Raw genomic sequence first — 19,361 nt, forward strand, 5'->3', positions numbered from 1 at the left:
ATGATAGTCAGCTTCTCAACAAGTGTCATTTTTGTGAGAGACACGTACTTTGTTCAGTAGCTGCTCGTAATCTTCGCCTCCCCAAGGACTCGGAGTATGGACAACTTTGAGGGTGGCTGAGGCAGTGATTTGCCTGAGATATAAGACAATGTCAGTAATGATTGAGTTGATAAATACAGTTACAAGACGTACCAATTTCAGAATTGAGCTCACATTGTCTTGGAGAATAACGTGCCGTAGAAGATGGGGGGGGAAACAAGGAAAGGAAACAACCACACAACGGGGGAAATATCAACAACACCATGTGATGGGCGGAGTAGAGTCAGAGTTTCAATTGACTTAGCAACTTTTCAACAAAGTTTGCTTTCTGTAGGGTTGACAATTCAGACATCACTGCTGTTACCTTTAACATGATTATTGTTATTTTTGTCCAAAGTTTAAGAACCTTCCAAGAAAGATTTTAGAACTCAAAGATTAAATGTTCAAATATTCAACACTGGAAACTTCAAAAAAGGTCTTGCATTCTCGTATATAGAATTGGCTTATTCTAACTTGATGACATATACTGTGTCATACTGCTAACCTCATCATCTTGCTGGCACCTTCCGCGTAAAAAATTTCCCCATTTGTCTTCCGACATCCATCGACCTCAATGGGAGGTTGCTCAGCGTCAACCGCGAACATCCAGGGGCCTCAAGTTAGGACCTCAACCAGACCTCGGGGCAAGTTGGTGGTGTATAAAGTACGTCGGGTGCTTGATGTCTAGGCCTGTAACTGACCTATCTGTGACAGTGACAAACATGTACAGATACATGCTTGTCATCGTCATATACTAATAGGACCGGTTACAGGTCTACTTGATGTCAACCTTCATGCAGGGGAGGAAGGACATGTAGGAGTGAGCTGCTGCTACCAATCATTCAATGTACACTTCCACTTGTCTCCGTGTCAATGGCTCATTGCACCTTGTGCAATAATGAACACTTTCCTCCACTTTCCTCCATCTCTACAATATCATTGAGCATCCATATCATATTTATTGTGGTAATGCGCAACACCGGTTCTGAGAGCGTGCGCTTAGTCAGCACTAATTTGGCGGGTGTCGCGTCTGAAATGCGGCGAATATGAGCACTGACTTTCAACTTGATATGCAACTTCGTGTAGAGTTCAAATCGTAGTACAGACTATGGGAATGGGTAGTACAAATGAATGGCTGTATTTGGATATACCTATCATGAGAATCCATCAAATTCCATATTGAATTACTTATAATACTCAGCAGTGCTCTCCTCGCTACTATGTAGTAGTAGTATATTCATCAGAGAAGCTCCCCAGCTGCACTCTGCTTCATTGTCTCCCACTCCCACCTTCCTATGCCCAGCGACACCTGTCTATAACCCCACAACATCCTCCTCTAGCTCTCCTGCACCCTCCAACTCAACTTCAGCATTAAACTGTTCAATTGCCCTTCGCAACTCCTCGTAGCCTATGATAGTACTTCTGAGAATGGTTTCTTCCTCTTGCTCTATCCAACATAGTCCTTGAATTTCTCCTTGACATTTTTGATGAGCTGGAGAGGCATAGACACAGAGCCTTGGGGGAGTTCAGCATGTTTAATGTGTTCTGGACGAGCGTGTCGCATTTGTTTACATATGTTTACACTCTATTTTCACTCAATTCATTCATTCCGCGGAGAATAGTTAGTTGAGCTTCCTGGAGCTTCTGGCTCCCCGAAAACACTCGGAAATAGGTTTCTGCAACAATTCAAAATGATTTATCGGAGAATAAGTAAAGATTTCCCATTATTTAAGTGTTTACATGTTGCAAAAGCTGGCATTTCACTAAATTCCGGATTTTTCTCCGATAAATCATCTTATTTTTATCCCAAATATTGATATCCCTAAAGAGTTTGAGTGAGTATGTGGCCGATGTTGAGATTAACTCATTCGCCGTTCTTAATTCAGCATTTGGCGGGGAGGCCAGCCGTGGGAACTGCACGCTCGGCTAACTTTTTGGCGGGAGGATTGCGCATTACCATTTATTGCGATCATTGGCCCAGGAGAGGTCAGATGTGCGTGCCAAACATGAACAAACTCTCCGGTTCGCAAACTCTGTTCGACCGCCGCAATTCAAGAGATTTCGCATTTCACCACTCAAATTAAGCTCTTTTTCATAGTTAGAATTTTTCAGCACTGTTTTACCAATAGAACAACTTAAGTATTATGCAATAAGTATGTGCCTTCAAGTTGAGACGTACTAGCGCGTCAGTGCACGTCGTTACCCATTTAGTACTTAGTTTACAACTGACTTCATGTAATAGTAGCTTAAATTCTAGAGCATCGGGTGTATTCTACTGGGATATCGCAGCGAAGCGAGCCTCCGTGGGCCTCCCACGTTCAATGTTATCATACTGTGTGTAACCAGTTGCAAGGCCCAACAATAACTGAGATATAGGATGGGAATACCGAGGACCATGACGCGCGGACAGTGGTAGGACAGTGGCGCTGAACCTGCGCGCTAGAGACGCGCTTTATCTCATGGACCATCCTCTCATGTTCGCTTCGAATCGGAAAACAACATACAAGCTTCCGCCAGCTCAAGTTATTACTACTTCTAGCTCTCAACAAGCAAGGCGAGAAAAGGTGCCTTCTTTCTTTTCAATTAATTTTTTACAACTTAACAAGATAATCGCGATCATCACAGGCATTGGAAGATCAAAAACGAGTGTGTGTTCACTTTTCTGCTTCCAACACGACTTTTTCTTCAACAAAAGTCAATGTATCATTCTCCAGAGGCGTGCTCAGAAAGTCGATCTCTCAAGACAACTCGATGGATTCGCCGACTTGAACTTGGCTGCATCTGACGATGAAGGCGAAGAAGAGACAGACGGAGATGGTGTGAGGGTAGCTCACGGAGGGGTTGCATCATTCACATCTGCATTCGAGGCCACTCAGCCTTGCTCTATTCCACCTATGCCTTTATCGGCTCTACTAGAGTCGAAGCAAAGTACAGCCTCTGGTGGACCCCTCAATACGAAGAAGAAAGGGAAAAGGAAACGTACAACACGAGTAGGAGGAAAGAGCGATCGAAATCAGAAGTGGGCCGACAAATGCATGTATGCAGAACTCCTTGAAATGAACGATGTCGATACATGGGTGCAAAGCCAACGAGCTGATGACGGCTTACCTGATGATCTAGAAACAGGATGGGTCGCAGTTGGACCCGTTCCTGTTGGCAAACGATGCCTCGCGATCTCCCGGGATTCTTCTGGCAATGGTGTAGGTGTGTTGATCGATGAAAAGAGAGTTGGTTGTACTTGTTCTAACTGTGATTTCCTCCGCCTACAGAACCGAATACAATGCTCCGTTCCCGGCTCCTCGGAAAGCCTCTACTCCCTTGGTTTCCCTCAAATCTCCCACCCCATACAGTGTTGGACTGTATATTGGATGAAAACTGGAAAGATAACGGAATTCTGCATGTTTTAGACGTGCTGCAATGGAAGGGTCGTGACATAGCGGATTGCGAAACACCATTTAGGTGCGCCAAGTTTGCCACCGACTCATTCATGTCGAGCTGATCAGAGAGTGCGGAACAGGTTCTGGTGGCGAGATACACGCGTAACGGAACTTCCACCCTTACCACCTCCAACCTCGGCCACTCCAGCGTCGTCGTCGACCAGTACTGGCGGTGTTCAATCATATCACTTCCCCTATCCAACCACGCTTCTACCGATTCCCTACAACATTGACACATCTTTTCCCTCTCTGCTCCAGTCGATAATCCCCGCGGCTCGCTTAACCCGACCTGTGGAGATTGTTATCCCCGAAAACCCCAACTCTCACATACAAACAGACAATTATCAACGGTCGTTCATTACTTTCAAAACGGACATTGCCTCCGATGGCTTGTTGCTGTACGTAGCCGAGGCATGTTACGAGTCTGGCACCAATCCTTTGAGCAGCTGGATACCAGCGCGAAATTATGAGGTTCCCGGGAGTGGCGCTATGCAAACTACTTTCGATTCACTCGGCCCGCTGGATACATTCGAGAAGTAAATATTAAGATTTTCAAGTACTTTCTGGTTTACTCATCCCGCCTAAATGCAGACTCGTTCGTCGACGCGTAGAACAGAAAGGATCATCGACAGAGGATACTGAGATGACGTAGGCGTATGCTACTACGTATACATACATCGAACTTGGTGACTTGGTACATGTTGTCGCAGTTTTACATCCATGAATCCACGCATCGATAGCCATCCTGCAAATTCCGTCGCTCCACCCGACCGAGCATCGAGTCTTTCATACCCGCAAAAATGCAGAAGTTGACCACGAAAACCCAAACTGAGCCAGAGGGAAGGTCTTCAATAATCATGTCTGATCCTGTTTCCTCTGGAACCGCTGGGCCAGCTCGGTAGTTTCCCAATACGGCAATATAGCATCAGCTTGGGTAGTCTGGGACGAGCGGGAAACGTTTCCTTGCGCTGAAGCGACAATGGAAGTGGCCCAACAGTCGAGGAAGCAACATTCTTAATGAGCAACGATGAGAATAAGCATGCGGATGTCTGGGATTGAGAGCTGGGATTGAGTGGTGCTCCAGAAACGCGAATACTGTGTTGCCATTGACGATTGTCAAACTCCATGGGCCCGACATTGGTACAGTATCGATGGTGATTATTATACGGATTATTAGGTACACCCATGAAAGTCAAAGGAGAGATCTGGAAGCGCAATGCCACTTGAAGGAGACTAGATGTTCAAGTATTTTATGTTTTACTCATCCCACCTAAATACAGACTCGTTTGTCGACGCGCAGAGCGAGATGACCTAGTCGTGCGCTACGTAGTACTGCGTATATACATTAAACTTGCCGACTTGGTACATGGTGTCCCAGCCTTTGTACCCGACTGGGCACCGAGCTATAAGTCTTTCGTACCCGCCGTGGAAGGATGAATCTGACATTGTGAAGCTTCGGAAAATCAACTGTTTTCTTCTTCAGCAACGACAAAGTGGAAAAAATAGTGATGTTAGAATGAATGGTTTTTCAAAGGCGTAGGGGACGTCGGCGCCAAAGGCGATTTCGATTGATCTCGATTGTGGGGGTTGGAATCGCTTGGGCTTTTCGATGCGACCGCAACACGCGAACGATCGTCAGTAGGGGTGCACACCTGTTGGGTCGAGGCATTTGGGAATAATCCGGACCTTGAGTGCGTGGATAACGTATGTCGTAACGTTACCAATACTCCACTTTTTACCGTCTCGTCCGAATCGCTCCAACCTTGGCTTCTAACCCTCATGCACAAGGCCTCAAAACAGGATTATCAGGATCCTCCCTTTTTCCGGCGAAAAGACACCATGGATTCCCAGCAAAGCTCAAATCCTACGACCAACGGTAGTACCGAGACCCACTCCATTCCATCTTCGTCTCTCCAGGGTAGAAATGCTCTTCATGGTCATCCGCACGAAAACACACCACTTCTACAACAGTCTCGGCATTCTCTGGAAGGAGACGAAAGAGCTTTTCTCTCAGAAATGTTTTGGCATGAATCAATGATGGTATCGAAACTGGCTTTGCCCGTTTTCGGGTATGTATCGGTTCTTCAGTTAAAACTGGCGTGAGAAAATCCGTAAAATTTTAGGCTCAACGTAATGGAATACTCCCTCGTCGTGGCGTCCGTACTCTCTCTCGGTCATATATCGACAGAAGCGCTCGCCGCCGTTACTTTGGGAGAAATGACTGTCAATGTTACCGGGTTTAGTATCATATTGGGACTTGCAAGTGCTCTAGACACTCTACTTCCCTCTGCTTGGACATCCGATCATCCGCAGCTGGTGGGGTTATGGGCCCAACGTATGAGTGTGTCAACTTCGTCTTGCTCTTCCTTTCCGAGAGCTCATGCATCGGCACATCTTTCAGTGGTCGTAACACAACTCGCCCTGATAGTACGTCATCTTCATACCCATTCCATTCCTCCTTGAATCACATGCTTTCTTCACAGCCGATATTGACACTATGGCTGAATAGTGAATCCATTTTGCTATTCCTTAGACAAGATCCAGAAGTTGCCCGATTAGCATCCATCTACATTCGCTGGATGTGTATGGGGTTACCTGGTATGTCGAAGCTGCTGGTCTATCTCATCATGCTGTCGTTAGCTTATACGAGAAGCTAGCTTTTGCTTTTAACGGTGTAGCTCGGTATGCCCACTCTCGCTTTGTAAAATGCGCATCACTCAAAGCCTCGTTATAGACGCTATTTCATGTGCCAAGGTATTCCCGTTCATAATCTTGTCCGTTGGCTTTGATTCAGCTCCGTTCGTTCCAGACCTGTTCACAGTGCCAGGCTATATAATAGTAGCCATCGCGCCAATAAACGCACTTCTAAACTATCTCTTCGGTGTGTTCCTTCTCCTACATGACTTATGGTCCCAATTTTAAATTCGATCATCCAGTTTGGGGACCTGAAAAAGTTCGACTTGGCTTCATCGGCGCTCCGATTGCAACCTCGACTTCTTACTATCTCGTCTCTATATCCTACATCATATACGGTTCATTTTATGCACCTCGAAAAGCATGGCACCGAATTACCAGATACATGTTCAACGACCTCTGGCTTATCGTGAAATTAGGCCTTGCGGGGGTTGGTATGTTTTAGTTTCCGTTTGAAAAAATTATCTGTTCCAACAACTAATTGTGATCTTACAGGACAAACGGCTTCTGAATGGTGGGCATGGGATATCCTCGCTCTCATAGCATCACAGTCCGTCTTTCCTCTGCCTCGCAACATAACTGTCAGTTTCTCAACCTTCCTGCCCCTCTTCACAGACTTCGATCCGATGTTGTACTCGCCGCCCAATCTGTCCTTGTTGTAACTTCATCTTGCACGTGGCAAGCTCCATTTGCAATAAGTATTGCAGCTTCAATCCGGTAGGCGACCTTGATCTGTATGGACATCCGTTCTCATCTCAGACTTTAGCATAGGCAATCTCCTTGGCGAACAAAAGGCAAAACGCGCTGGCGTTGCTGCCAAAGCCTCCCTCTTCCTCGGTCTTGTCGTTGCCGGAGTCTTTGCGTAAGGCCTTCCTCCTTTTCTTCAAAGCCAGGCGTGCTAATCTCCTTTCAACTGTTAGCATCGTATTACTGATATTCAGATCCCGATGGTCTTATATATTCAATGAGGACCCAAGTGAGGAAGTTTTCTATTTTCCCTGTGAGGTTGAATTGACAATCTTGTGCCCTACTCGTAGATGTCGCCTCAATGGTGATGAGTATACTCCCGTTGATGGCAATGTTCCAGGTTTTTGACGCAACGGGGGCTGTAACATCGGGTATTTTGAGGGCTAGGGGAAAGCAGGTTTGTTCGCCCTTCCTGGTGATCTGTTAGCCTTGCTGAGTCTCTTTTCATAGGTCACCGGAGCGTTCCTCAACATAAGGTATATACTGAAGTGCCGTCCATCCTGTCCTTCGACTTGATCGCTAACTCTTGTACTTTGGTAGTGCCTACTACATTTTTGGTACGATGTACTCGTATACCCTATTACCATGCGGGGACTAATGGAATCGTTCCGTCAGGTATCCCGCTAGGAGCTCTTCTTGCATTCAAATGGAGCTTGGGTCTACAAGGCCTTTGGATTGGTATAACCTTGGCGCTGGTAATCTGCTCCTTCATTGGGGTATTGTTATCTGTGGTGACCCCGGATTGGAACAAGGAAGTGATTAAGGTGATGACAAGACTTCAGGAGGGAAAGACTTCCGCAGAACGCGACGAATCCGGCACGGTATAGAGACTGATTATCCAGAATAGAATAATGTACAGGGATTTGATTAATTCCGTGAACACGCGAACTCTGCGTTTCACGCTCGGCAGGGTCGGAATGTTCAGCGATATTAAAACTCCGCTGATAGTCGCTATACAGGCGAATCAACGTGTTCAAGTACCTTGCATCCTCAAATACACTGTACTTAGTCTCCTACCAACTCGAATACTATATATTGTGTACCATTCCATTATGAGAGTTTTTCAACCCCTCGGAAACAGGCTCCTGGAGGCTGGACATAGATGTTTGAGGCTCGAGACTCCTAGGGAAAGGTGCGAGACGTCCTATCGATAACGTCGGATTTACTTCGGAACAGAGTCGGAGTTTCAATCTCAATCATCGGCCGTATGTATGCCACGTACAACCGCCCATTACCCGAGGGCGCTTGCTTAGCCGACAGGCGCACCAGGGAACGCATGTTCACGGAATTAATCAAATCCCTGTAACACTATACGGGCATTTTAGACAGTTGCCCGACATCCCTCACGATGTCCGATGTCCGATTTCCAACTACTTGCGTGGGAATTTTACTCCCTCGCATGCAACGCCATGGCTCTTTCTTACCTTTGACGTGTGAACTACAAGAGGGTCGCAGAACTAGCTCATTGAACCTCCACGTCCCTGAACCTGAAGAACACGTTTCGGAATAATCCTTGGTTAAACTTTCAAGCACTTCCATTTCAACTACCAACTCTTCTCACCTCGAGAAAGTTGATACCTGCTGAGAAATTCATTACCATTTTTCCTACGTCTAGCCATTCCATGATTTCCATCACAAAAAGCACCGCCAAGAACGCTCACCAATCTCTCTCATATGACAAGGGTTTACTGCGGCCTCTCTCACGTCTTACGGAGCGCTTTCCACGTGCAAGTTCTCCCAATAGACTTCTCGACGAGTTTGTTTGGGCTCGGTTTCGACCTGAACTCTCACCTGTTCCATTCATGAGACGAACTAACTATCTATGGTCAAACTATATCCTTAAGTCGTGTCCTACGGGGAATATGTCTCCCCGGGACCTATATGCACAGCTATAAATGCAACGCTCTCCTACTCTCCGTCTGTGATCCCCTTCTTGACGATTCATTATGTCTGACCACGACTCGGAGAAACACGAAGCCCACAAGGAGGCGCCCAGTGTAGCCGGAAGCGGTTCCTCAGAGGTTAACCTCTTGCATTACTACGAAGAACGAGCAGGAAACCTTGTCGTTGATCCCGAGTACGTATTCTCCGCTTCAAACTGCACTCTTTCACTGACGTGTCCATCCTAGGGAGGCGAAGTTGGAATTCGGTGAAGCGGTGGCTTCAAGACTGAAATTGACAAAGGATGGGACGAAGGTTTTGTGGCCCCAACCAACCGATTCGCCTTATGACCCTCAGAACTGGAGCGACCGTCGAAAGACTCTTCAGCTGCTCATCATCACATTAGCCGCGATAGTGCCAGATTTTGACTCAGGCATTGGTACGTACTTCCGTACATTACGCGTCAAAACCACGAACTGAGAGACCTAATTTCAAGGTATTGCCTCTATATTCCAACTCGCGGCGCAGTTCAACACTACGCCGAATAACATCAATAATGTGACATCAAAGTAGGTAGTGGCTTGATTAGTTGATACCGATGCTGACATTCGGCGGATGTACAGCTGGAGCATATTCTTGTTGGGTATGTGATTCCATTCAAATCGCCAAGAGAGGTAGGCCCATCAAACGAATCTTTGGTAGGATGGGGAGGAATATTCGCGGTATTCCTAATCAGACGTTGGGGTCGTCTGCCAGTTCTCTTCTGGTCCCAAGTGCGCTTTGTCCCGATCGATACTTTTGCGAGTCAAGTATACTTAACACCATTTTGTCAGGTGTTTGCCCTTGGCTTTCTCATTGGTTGTACCTTTGCGCCTAATCTACGAACTTTCACTGGTATGTGATTCCTCCGTTTATTGGCCTATTTCTCACGGCTGTCTCCAGTCATGCGATGCTTAACCGCTGTATTTGGGTAAGTTGTTTCTTTCCAGAACCAATAGTATCCTCTCACAGAGTCGCTTCAGCACTGCGCCCCAGGTTACGGTACGCTATATTCACCCGCCAACGAGGTTGAGCTCACGGTGGTTGCATGTTCCTAGGGTCTATACGTAGTCACAGATCTATATCCGTTCCATCTTCAAGCTCGCAAAGTCAGCATCGGCTTATATTCTATCGAATACTGTCTGACAGATCCCCAATAGCTCAATGTCTGGACGATGGGCTTCATTCTCAGTCCCTTCATGTCTCCGTTCCTGTGTGGTTTTATCAATGCTCGAACTATCTGGCGATGGGCTTATGGTTTGCAGAATCTCGGCGTGCGATATTCGAATCTAACTCCATTGTCAACAGGTCTTGGTTCTATTTATGGTGCCGTCGTAGTAGTTCTGATCACCTTATTCATGGAAGAAACGTAAGATTATGTTTTTTTTATGTGTATCACGGGAAGGCTTTCCTAACAAAACATACCCAGGATGTATGACCGTCATATCAGCCCCATTCCCGAACCTGCAGCCCAGGGCGGTATCCGTTACCGATTCGAATCTTTAGTCGGCATCACCGGTTTCAAGATGGCCAAATACCGCACTTCGTGGAAAGAAGCGATTTTCTCACCGTTCAATATCGTCTGGAGACCTCATCTGCTTGGTATCCTTCTGTTCGAGGTGAGTTACATTCAAAATTCGGTGGATTTCGCTGATGGCGATTTTCGTTCTCAGGCTATGGTTTTCGGTTTTAGTATCGGTTAGTTCTGGTCTGCTCACCTTTTTCACCCTACCTCCAACTGATCACACGGTGGGTACGAACAGGTATCAATGTGAGGATCGAGATCGCGACTACATCCGGTTACTGATCGATAGTTCCTTGCTCCCATTACCTTCAGGTCACGCAAGCAGTTTTCCTTGGTGAACCCAAACCATTAGGCTTCCAGTGGTCACAACTCTCCATCGCAGGAGGATATGCAACGCCTATTGTGCGACCCTCATCAAACATTAATCCGGGATCCTCGTAACTGATTCGTGTTTCATTGACCAGGTCGCCGTAATTATAGGAGAGTTCGTCGGTCGGTACAACAACGATTTCATCATGAATACTAGCATCAAGAGGAACAAAGGTGTATTCATTCCGGAAAGCAGGCTATGGTGGGTTTCAACTCGCCTCTTCCGTCCGACCTGATTCCAAACAACATGGAATTTAGGGCCTGTTACCTCGCCATGCCACTCTACATCTGTGGATTCGTCACTCTAGGCGCCGCTTTCCAGAAACATCTCAGCACTGGAGCGTTGATCATGGGATGGGGGATCGCTGAACTTGCTGTCATGATAAATACGGTTGCCGTCTGTGAGTGTTCCGACTGTTACCTTCATTTTTATATTCTGACTCTTACGTATAGACGCGTATTGTAACGACTGTTTCCCAAAGCAAGCGGTTGGTATCGGAACTAGAATTTAAATACCAAACGCCTGATTCATTCATTTCAGGGAGAAATCAGCGCTCTCATTAACCTGGCGCGTACACTAGGAGGTTAGCCTTCCGAAATCAGCAGTTATTCCGAGCGCCTCACCGAATGTGCTACTTTTATAGGCTTCAGTGTAGCTTATTTCCAAGTTCCATGGGCCAATAAGAATGGAGCGCTGCAGACGTTTGGCGTCGAAGCCGCGTGAGTTTGAGTTCTCTGACTTCATCGCTCTACACGGGAACTGAGATCACTGATTGACCTTGGTTTAGGATTGTCGTCGGCCTGTTCTTCTTGATCGTACCTGCGCTGCAAATCTATGGACAGAAGCTAAGGGTAATTACCGCTACACATTTTTTCTTACGTCGCTGACTGTCGATTGTTTTTCAGGAACGGTTTTCGACTTGACGTTGGACGTACTGGTGGGGAAGGTGTTTGAATTTAGCCTGGCTTTGCAAAGATATTTTCCGTACATTTTCTCTATTTTTTTTAACGCTGTCTTCGGTACGGTACGAAAGTGAAAGCTTAGCGCTTTGACGGTATGGTTGGCGCTAACGCGTAGCTGGCCTAAGCGTGCGAATAATCGACGTGTCTCCTTCCAAATGTAGTTACCAGTACACGTTCGAGAGATATCAACTTCAACTTACGGCTTGACCTTCGACCTTTCTCTACATCGTTCGTGTGAATCATCGACAATGCGCATACCAGCGCTTTCCTTTTCCATTTCCCTTCTTCTTACATTCGCATCTTTCGTTGAAGGGAACAGCGCAGGAAGCGGCGGAGGGCTATATCCACCTGGTCTCTTGCCACTCATAAATAGAGCGAATGCATTGCTCTCAGCTGGACAATTTAATGAGGCTGCAAACGTATACTCAGAGGCGATAGGTATGCTTTACCATATTTATGCTCAATAAGACACCACCCGAAAGTGAATCATTCACCGATAGAACAATCTCCAACCGACTACCTCCTTTACTACAAACGGGCTACTGCATACTTGTCTCTTTCGAGGCACTCATTAGCATTGGATGATTTTGACAAAGTGCTTAAACTAACGTCAAACACCTTCGACAATGCCTTTCTCATGAAAGCCCGTATTCTTCTCAAAGAAGGCGACTACACTGGTGCACAGACCACCTTGACGACATACATCGATTCACCATCTACTTCGTCATCATCGTCAACAAAGAAAGAAGCCATAGAACTGCAGTCCAAAGTTCAGGAGGCTTCCAAACTGTACGCCAAAGCACAGAACGAGGCCAAAGCTCATCTACCTTCTGCTTGCGTCGAAACAACATCGACACTCTTACGAGAATATTCACCTTATTCGATACCCATTCGTTCGTTGCGTGCAGAGTGCTCGTTACTTGCGGGTGATGTAGACGGAGCGGTTGGCGATTACACCCGGCTCGCCAGCTTATTACCTGCGGAGGAGGCGATGAACACACACGTACTCGTGTTCCGGCTGTCGTACTTCTTTTTGCCTGCACCAGAGGAAGGTGCAGCTGCATTAAATCCATTGAAACAATGTCTTCACTTCGATCCCGACAACAAGGTTTGCTTGTCCCTTCATCGACAGGCCAAGGCGTTCGAGAAGTCGTTCAGTAAGCTGAATGATTTGCTTGGGAAGGAAGATTGGCGCGGTGCGATAGGATTGTTGACAGAGTCCGGGAAAGGAAAGGAGAAGGAACTGTTGAAGAAATTCGACGAGACAATGGCCTCGAATACTCTAAGAGAACTACTTCTTAAACCTCCTTCAGGCAAGAAGTCGAAACTCGGTAAAGACCAAGAGATACCCCTTCCAGATCCTCGGAAGTTCTCTCCTCGACGACAAACCCTGATTCGTTCACTATGTCGTGCATATACAAACCTGGCCGCTGGGTCGTCAGGTTCGACGTATCAGAATAAGGCCGACGTCTATTGCTCGGAGCTCTTGGGAATGTCGGATTGTGCGGAAGACGTGGACGGATTAGTTGGCAAGGCACAGTTCCTTATGGTCTCAGACGAGGATTCCGACATAGAAGAAGCCATTCGGTTGCTTGAGAAGGCCTTTGAGGCTAGTGGAAGGAGTAACCGGGATATTCACAAACGCTTGAACGACGCGAAAAAAGCGATGAAAATGAGGAAGAGGAAGGATTACTACAAAGTGTTAGGAGTCAGCAGAGATGCGGACGAGAAGACCATCAAGAAGGCCTTCAGGAAGGTAGCCAAGACTGCACACCCGGATAAGGGAGGAAGTGAACAGAAGATGGCCGCCGTCAATGAAGCGTACGAGGTGTTGAGTGATCCAGGTTAGTAACGGTTCTCGTCTCGCTTTTGTTTCTGCCAACTCACTGTTTAGAACAGAACTTCGAGCACGGTTTGATGCTGGTGACGATCCTAACGATCCCTCCGGAGGAGCGGGTGGATCGCCATTTACATACACCTACTCGGCACCTGGAGGAGGTTTTGGTGGTTTCTCTGGCGGCGATCATCCATTCGCGCAGTTCTTCCAGCAGGGGGGCGGTGGTGGACAAGGATTCAAGTTCCATTTCAGCCATTAGAATGTATGATTTATTATGGGATATGCTATATACGAAACATTGTATTCAATGCACACGTTATCACACGAACGGCGGTAAAAGAACCAATCTGGGCTCAAGCTCTTCCTTGTTCAGTTCCTCGACTTGCATGCCAAGTTTCAGGGCCCTTGGAACGAAACAAGTTCATATCATTTTTCGGACGGAAAGAATATTTTTACTCACCGTCCTGTTCTTGATCCTTTGATTCTTGATCCTCCGCGTAAACCACTCCTGAGCGGTGGCACCTCCAGCATTTGAATGCTTCTCTTTATTCCTTTGAACGGCATTCGCGATTACAGGACTCAACGACGAGAGTGGGTCAAGTATGACCGAGTTACCCGGACGGGTGAAGAAAACTTGAGACCAACGTTCATAGTTCGCTTGAGCTCCTGGAGGAGGGCTAGGATAGCGAAGGTCATAAATGGATGAATCAACAACCACAAAGACCCAAAACTCACACCACACGATGAATATTGGAATGCAAGATTCCACCGCTAAGGACGGCCAACGCGTCGCCTACATTGCAGATTGCGTGACTGGGAAGAGGCTGTTGATGAGAAACGCGATGGTTCAGTTCATCCATTCATCCATCCAAACCGAGAACTTTTGACGAACCTTGACATATTGCCACTCGTCGATTCCGGGCGGCAACACTTGCAACCCACCCAATCGGTTGTGTAGAAAACTCAAACTCCCAAAATCAGTATGAGCCCCTAAAGCGGTCCTTTCCTGGGACATTCCCTTGGGATTCTTGATCGTCCTCGCTTCACTCCCGCTAAACTCGGCGTCATTGTGTCTCTTGATTAATTCACCCTCGGGAAGGCCAAGTTTGGTGTTGAAGATGTTAAGAATAGTGGTATTGATTTCCGTCGACTTTTTGACGAAGGGGATGACAGTAGATTCCATTCGAGAAGTGACAGTGGATGGATAAGTTCGATGAGCAATAGACGGCCACGCGAAGGCGTCGTCTTTGGCGATGTTGATGAATTCAACAGTGTCAAGCATTCCATTAGCATCAACAGCATTGGCACCGGCTGCTTTGTACCTGCAGCGGGGGAACGATTGGAGATGAGCCCTGATTGAAGCAGGGTTCAAGCGTAAACTTACCCGAAAGAAGATCCTTCATCACCCTGTTCAAATTTCATCTTCTCATCTATGGGTAGTTTCATGGTCGCTTCGCCCATTTCGAACATACCATCGACTTCTGCTTGGACGCCGTGGTTCTTGAGGCTAAAAGACAGTGGATAAGAGGGTTGGAGAGGAAGATATAGAATACGTGGCCTACTACCAGAACCCGAGGTTTGTGGCAGCATCCCAAAGGCGGTCAATCTCTTGTTGATTTCCGGCTTCGAGCAGGTCGTAGTCAATGACTAGCAAAGGATGGGTATGGACATCGGCGGGGAAAGGAGGTAATTGTGGTACTGGCATGTTGGTTTGGAGGCTCGAGTGGAGTGATAATGATGATCGCTAAGCCCCAGGTGAGAGCTTATATACAGTGAACCAAGAGAGTCACAGGGCAAAGAGGAGCATCGTTAACCCGCTCTGGCTCAGCTCAAGTATGAGTAAGTGAAGCATGGTGGCCGAGAGCTACGGCTGTCTGAACGTAAATGTGCGACGCTACGGACGGATTCCTGTTCCATTACGCATATGATCGTCCTTCGTGGGAGTTGAAAAGAAAACTTGTCTTGATATAGTCCAAGGGGTACGACCAAAGGCCTGACTCCACTGGTCTGGCTTGATACAATTCCCGAAGTCGACCGCTAAGCCAAAGTTAGTGCCCTGCAAGGTCCGCCAGCGATCATCGAGAGACTTGTCCTCGAGAATTGTCGATAACACCGAACTGGGAAAAAGAACCAGTCTGAAGCTAGCGCTCAAGCGCTCACGGCTCGATTCCTCGGCTGAGATACAATCCCTTGAACTTTAAACACGCTCACTCATTTCCTCACCTACGTCGTGTCGTTTGACCCAAAACCAAAACGAGATGCTTTTGTAACCAAATTCACCATCTTCGACGTGGTAAAGGACCAATCACAGGCGGGCATCTAATTAGTCACAACCTCGAGAAGTTGAGACGCTATGGTCAACCATCGATGACGATGAACTTGGACGGAGCAGTGGCGTTTGTATGCACAGGTCTCTTTCTTTCTAGTGGGGATGCGCGAAACGGTTGCAAAGAGCCAGGCTCATAGTGAGGCCACCATGAGACGTCTGAATTTGTTGCCGAGTCGACATCCAACGAAAACTGCGAATTCGAAGGGAACATCTAAGCATAAAAATCAGGAACAAGATGGTGGCGAGAACGACAGTGACAGACTATCAAAGGAAGCCAAATATGGAATGGAATGGTCCTGAGAAAGAAGCCCTTGTGCTCCACGCAGAGGAAGAGACGATGGAGGATCGAACGACAGCCAAGGAGTCCCTGAACAACGTGAGGAAATGGAAGTCTTCAATGCGGCGAAATCTTTCATTCCCACACGTTTTCCAGATCCTGAAGAGACGACATTTGACATGGTGGGCGTTGGGAACTTGCATGGCGGCAACATTCGGACAGTAAACCTGACAGGCCGCTTGGGGAGACTCGTTCTACTACTCGGGAGTAGCCTCACATTTGAGTTATTTCAGCCTTTAGCAGACTAATCGGTTGAGATAACGGATTGTTTGAAGGTAAGTTCTCAAAGAACGTGATCGGGGGGAAATCTTTGGGGTTGCAAAGCTGACGAACGAAAGGGAGGTCAGGATATTAATCGAATCCGAACTGCCAAGCTGAGATGAGTCAAAATCCAGTACTATATACATTCAAAGCTTTAGAAGAAACCTCGACTCTAATCTACAGCATCCTGGGAGATGAAACTTATAATCCACATCATCTTTACCGGTCATTTTCAGTCGCTTTGTGTTCTTGAGCAACTCGCTCTATCACCTTCGTCACCTCATGATCCCAATCCGTTCTCAAACACAACGCCGTCCCGAATACCGCAGAAAAAACTAACGAAATCGTGAGACCGATCCATAATCCGTGGAGACCGAGATTCCAACTGAATGCTAGCCAAATTCCAAAAGGAATGCCAATGACATAGTATCCGCTAGAAGTATCGTGTCAAGACGAGCGAGAAAAAATGATTTGAAAGGTGGAAACATACGTCAGATTCAACAATGCACCGATGACTTGTTTTCCCCTTGCTCTCAATATACCACCCGTTACGGCCGCGTTTCCATCAAACACTTGGAATAAAGCGACCAGCGGAAGCGTAGAGGAAACCTGTGCCGCGACCTCTAGAAAACCAAAACCCGTTGCATTAGAGAACGTTCTTAATCCTTGATTATAACAGCAAGATACCGCACCCGGATCGTCATTGAAGATATACGACCATTGATCTCGGAAGACAAAGAACATAAGGCTGATAATAAAACATTAAAGATCATAACAAAGCAAGTGACACGACATCATACTGACCTCCACACTATTGAAATGACAAACGCAATAACGAGCCCCGCCTTGGCCGCAACTCCTGCTCGTCGTGCTCTTTTTTCTCCAAGCAGATTCCCAATGCTAGCGCGAAAAACTCACATAAATTCCTCCGCACAGTTCAGAAAGCAATCCCGGAGTTTATCTCTTACCGAACAGAGGTAGCGACAGCGAGCGCAAACGGAGCTTGAAAGGTTGCCGATGAAGAGGCTAGAAGCACGGATTGACTAGCAAGAGCTACTGGACTGATTCTACATGTCCAGGGACGATATTAGCCACTAGTCGGGTATTCGGACACCGGAACTCACAAGGAAGCCGCAAGACCGGCCAATTCCCAAGCCCACCATTCTGAAGCAGTCTGCCCTAATGAAGTGACAGCATTTAGCCTCAACAGACAGAGGAAATGTACATAAGAGTTACACACCGACGCCACCGAGCCCCAAATGTACCAAAGCACCCAAGCTCGTAAACGTCCGTTTGGAGATAGGATACCAAGCCGTCCTGGGTACGAAAAACACGCCATATGTCAACGAGATGAGGGATATGAGATTGAACGATATGGCGGAGGCAATGGGAGCTCCAATGAAACCCAGACGGATAGGTTCGGGTCCCCAAACTGTCAATAAACGTCACGAATAAACCTCTTTCGATAGACTTCCGGTTTTAATTATTACTCACCGAGTACATAGTTCAAGAACGCATTGATAGGAGCTACCACGAAAATGATACGCGTAGGGACGGTAAAGAGACCTGTGACATTGTCATTTCGTCAATATTAATTGATTGATGAGTACTTAGTTCGCGCCTTGCCGTGAACCTACCTTGTGATTGATAATACCGCCTGTAGTGATATCATCGCTGGGATCAAAGTTGAAGCTTGACGTTGAAGACTGACTTACCGACTAACCAAGTTAAAACCATACGCTGGTAAAAGGAGAGAGCAATGTAGTTAGCGATGACGCTGAGATGAGCGCAGAGCCTACTTCATGCTCACCTGGTAGAGCCGGTGACAACCATTTCAAATATACTCCAGCAAGGTGAGCGACTTCCGGATCCTGTTTTAAAGCGAGTAAGATCGCCTCGGCATTGAACCAAATCGTCAGCATTGGCTAAAGATCAATATAACGGTGAGAAGAGTTCTCGACGATATGAGTGATACTGAAAACTTACAATGATCGCGACAGCGATAATAACGCCTAACACATTAGAAGAAAGTCAAGAGAGGTGCACATGAACGCGGAAATCGGAAGCATACCCATTCTTTGGGCCCACAATCCAACGAGATGGGGTTGAGAAGACGTCCAGGCAGAGGGTAGAACGGTATCAAGCGCACTGGTAAGCCCTTGAATGATACTGAGTGCTGTTACATTTGCGGTCATCGATCCGATAGTTATAGCTGCCAAAGCTTTGGTGGATAGATGCCCGATTGTGAGAACAGAAGAAATGACAAGGGAGAACTCTAAAAGATGTGTGCTAGTAATTTAAGCAATAAGAAATTGGACACACGACCAAAAAATGAGATGTCCACATACCAAAACACAGGCATCGAATACTTTGTCAAGATCCGTAATTCATCACAAAACATTTGGACGGAGCTTTCTTGTGGGGTGCGATCATTTCGCTCCAAGTCTTCAGCAATCCGCGGTGGGTTGAGAAGCGGAGTATTTTCGTTCGAACACACCCGTGGAACGACGACACGTTCGATGGCGACCTCGGTGTGAGGACCTATTGCAACTCTTGAAACTCTTGAGGGCCGTCGACGACGAGGAACACTCCAGTGCTCGGAGCCATCGCCTCTTGAAACATCGTGTAGAGTATCGCATTCGTCGTCAGATTCTTCGTCGGTTCTATCGTTTGCTCGTTGGGTGTTCTGTTCAGTGAGCGTATTGCGGGCAGCATAGCGCGATAACAAAGCGTAATCCGAAGGAAGGGACGCAGGACCTTTATAGTGGGAAGCTGCCGAGGTCATACCTCTGGACTGGAGAAGATGGCCGCTTGAAGGTGGTGGAGAAATGGAGAGCTCTGGACTTGAAATTTTTGAACCCATT

The 19,361-nt window shown here is 47.0% G+C and overlaps 6 protein-coding genes across 8 annotated transcripts; 4 read left to right on the forward strand and 2 right to left on the reverse strand.

Annotated features, from left to right (window-relative positions):
- Positions 1-2,454: 2,454 nt before the first annotated feature.
- E1B28_008454 (uncharacterized protein) lies at positions 2,455-4,278 on the forward strand. Of its 2 annotated transcripts, none has more exons than XM_043153259.1 (6): positions 2,455-2,642; positions 2,704-2,724; positions 2,793-3,282; positions 3,348-3,537; positions 3,596-4,051; positions 4,107-4,278. In XM_043153259.1, exons 1-6 carry the CDS (start codon positions 2,538-2,540, stop codon positions 4,165-4,167), a joined length of 1,323 nt encoding a protein of 440 aa, XP_043008543.1. In that variant the 5' UTR covers positions 2,455-2,537; the 3' UTR covers positions 4,168-4,278. The 2 variants fall into 2 exon arrangements, with proteins under 2 accessions (XP_043008543.1, XP_043008544.1); XM_043153260.1 differs by having other exon boundaries at positions 2,534-2,642; positions 2,704-2,726.
- Positions 4,279-5,225: 947 nt separating this feature from the next.
- E1B28_008455 (uncharacterized protein) lies at positions 5,226-8,258 on the forward strand. Of its 2 annotated transcripts, XM_043153261.1 has the most exons (16): positions 5,226-5,584; positions 5,639-5,856; positions 5,917-5,942; positions 5,999-6,113; positions 6,173-6,197; positions 6,250-6,269; positions 6,325-6,396; positions 6,452-6,643; positions 6,705-6,759; positions 6,825-6,926; positions 6,976-7,071; positions 7,130-7,185; positions 7,247-7,353; positions 7,407-7,432; positions 7,497-7,513; positions 7,572-8,258. In XM_043153261.1, the coding sequence occupies exons 1-16, from the start codon at positions 5,295-5,297 to the stop codon at positions 7,781-7,783; spliced, it is 1,629 nt and encodes a 542-aa protein (XP_043008545.1). In that variant the 5' UTR covers positions 5,226-5,294; the 3' UTR covers positions 7,784-8,258. The 2 variants fall into 2 exon arrangements, with proteins under 2 accessions (XP_043008545.1, XP_043008546.1); XM_043153262.1 differs by having other exon boundaries at positions 5,226-5,856.
- A 644-nt stretch (positions 8,259-8,902) lies between these two features.
- E1B28_008456 (uncharacterized protein) lies at positions 8,903-11,694 on the forward strand (the record flags this gene model as incomplete). The annotated part of the gene is made up of 22 exons (XM_043153263.1): positions 8,903-9,033; positions 9,086-9,276; positions 9,334-9,406; positions 9,461-9,480; positions 9,540-9,610; positions 9,671-9,731; positions 9,780-9,807; positions 9,860-9,878; positions 9,935-9,985; positions 10,037-10,133; positions 10,185-10,245; positions 10,306-10,495; positions 10,550-10,574; positions 10,640-10,647; positions 10,714-10,803; positions 10,866-10,972; positions 11,029-11,171; positions 11,224-11,258; positions 11,312-11,354; positions 11,415-11,490; positions 11,559-11,622; positions 11,677-11,694. 22 exons carry the CDS (start codon positions 8,903-8,905, stop codon positions 11,692-11,694), a joined length of 1,602 nt encoding a protein of 533 aa, XP_043008547.1.
- A 287-nt stretch (positions 11,695-11,981) lies between these two features.
- E1B28_008457 (uncharacterized protein) lies at positions 11,982-13,829 on the forward strand (the record flags this gene model as incomplete). Its single annotated transcript, XM_043153264.1, has 3 exons — positions 11,982-12,171; positions 12,234-13,577; positions 13,633-13,829. 3 exons carry the CDS (start codon positions 11,982-11,984, stop codon positions 13,827-13,829), a joined length of 1,731 nt encoding a protein of 576 aa, XP_043008548.1.
- Positions 13,830-13,855: 26 nt separating this feature from the next.
- Positions 13,856-16,495, reverse strand: E1B28_008458 (uncharacterized protein). The gene is made up of 7 exons (XM_043153265.1): positions 16,162-16,495; positions 15,136-16,110; positions 14,955-15,077; positions 14,463-14,892; positions 14,306-14,394; positions 14,031-14,247; positions 13,856-13,974 (listed from the first exon to the last, which is right to left on the reverse strand). The coding sequence occupies exons 2-7, from the start codon at positions 15,273-15,275 to the stop codon at positions 13,924-13,926; spliced, it is 1,050 nt and encodes a 349-aa protein (XP_043008549.1). The 5' UTR covers positions 15,276-16,110; positions 16,162-16,495; the 3' UTR covers positions 13,856-13,923.
- Positions 16,496-16,716: 221 nt separating this feature from the next.
- Positions 16,717-19,360, reverse strand: E1B28_008459 (uncharacterized protein; the record flags this gene model as incomplete). Its single annotated transcript, XM_043153266.1, has 14 exons — positions 16,717-16,930; positions 16,988-17,120; positions 17,190-17,245; positions 17,302-17,397; positions 17,466-17,564; positions 17,622-17,676; positions 17,738-17,929; positions 17,992-18,063; positions 18,135-18,154; positions 18,213-18,237; positions 18,308-18,422; positions 18,484-18,509; positions 18,569-18,786; positions 18,846-19,360. The coding sequence occupies 14 exons, from the start codon at positions 19,358-19,360 to the stop codon at positions 16,717-16,719; spliced, it is 1,836 nt and encodes a 611-aa protein (XP_043008550.1).
- Position 19,361: the final 1 nt, after the last annotated feature.

Source organism: Marasmius oreades, chromosome 5 (assembly GCF_018924745.1).
Source record: "Marasmius oreades isolate 03SP1 chromosome 5, whole genome shotgun sequence".
Taxonomy (NCBI): Eukaryota; Fungi; Basidiomycota; class Agaricomycetes; order Agaricales; family Marasmiaceae; genus Marasmius; species Marasmius oreades.

Coding starts and splice junctions, on each gene's coding strand:
- E1B28_008455 (XM_043153261.1), top strand. CDS start 5,295: ATGCACAAGGCCTCAAAACAGGATTATCAGGATCCTCCCTTTTTCCGG. Junction 6,198..6,249: donor GCTTTTAACGGTGTAGCTCG/GTATGCCCACTC, acceptor GCCTCGTTATAG/ACGCTATTTCATGTGCCAAG. Junction 6,927..6,975: donor AGTATTGCAGCTTCAATCCG/GTAGGCGACCTT, acceptor CTCAGACTTTAG/CATAGGCAATCTCCTTGGCG.
- E1B28_008458 (XM_043153265.1), bottom strand. CDS start 15,275: ATGCCAGTACCACAATTACCTCCTTTCCCCGCCGATGTCCATACCCAT. Junction 15,078..15,135: donor GCCACAAACCTCGGGTTCTG/GTAGTAGGCCAC, acceptor ACTGTCTTTTAG/CCTCAAGAACCACGGCGTCC. Junction 14,395..14,462: donor ACGAGTGGCAATATGTCAAG/GTTCGTCAAAAG, acceptor TCTCATCAACAG/CCTCTTCCCAGTCACGCAAT.
- E1B28_008454 (XM_043153259.1), top strand. CDS start 2,538: ATGGACCATCCTCTCATGTTCGCTTCGAATCGGAAAACAACATACAAG. Junction 2,725..2,792: donor CATTGGAAGATCAAAAACGA/GTGTGTGTTCAC, acceptor ATCATTCTCCAG/AGGCGTGCTCAGAAAGTCGA. Junction 3,538..3,595: donor GATTGCGAAACACCATTTAG/GTGCGCCAAGTT, acceptor AGTGCGGAACAG/GTTCTGGTGGCGAGATACAC.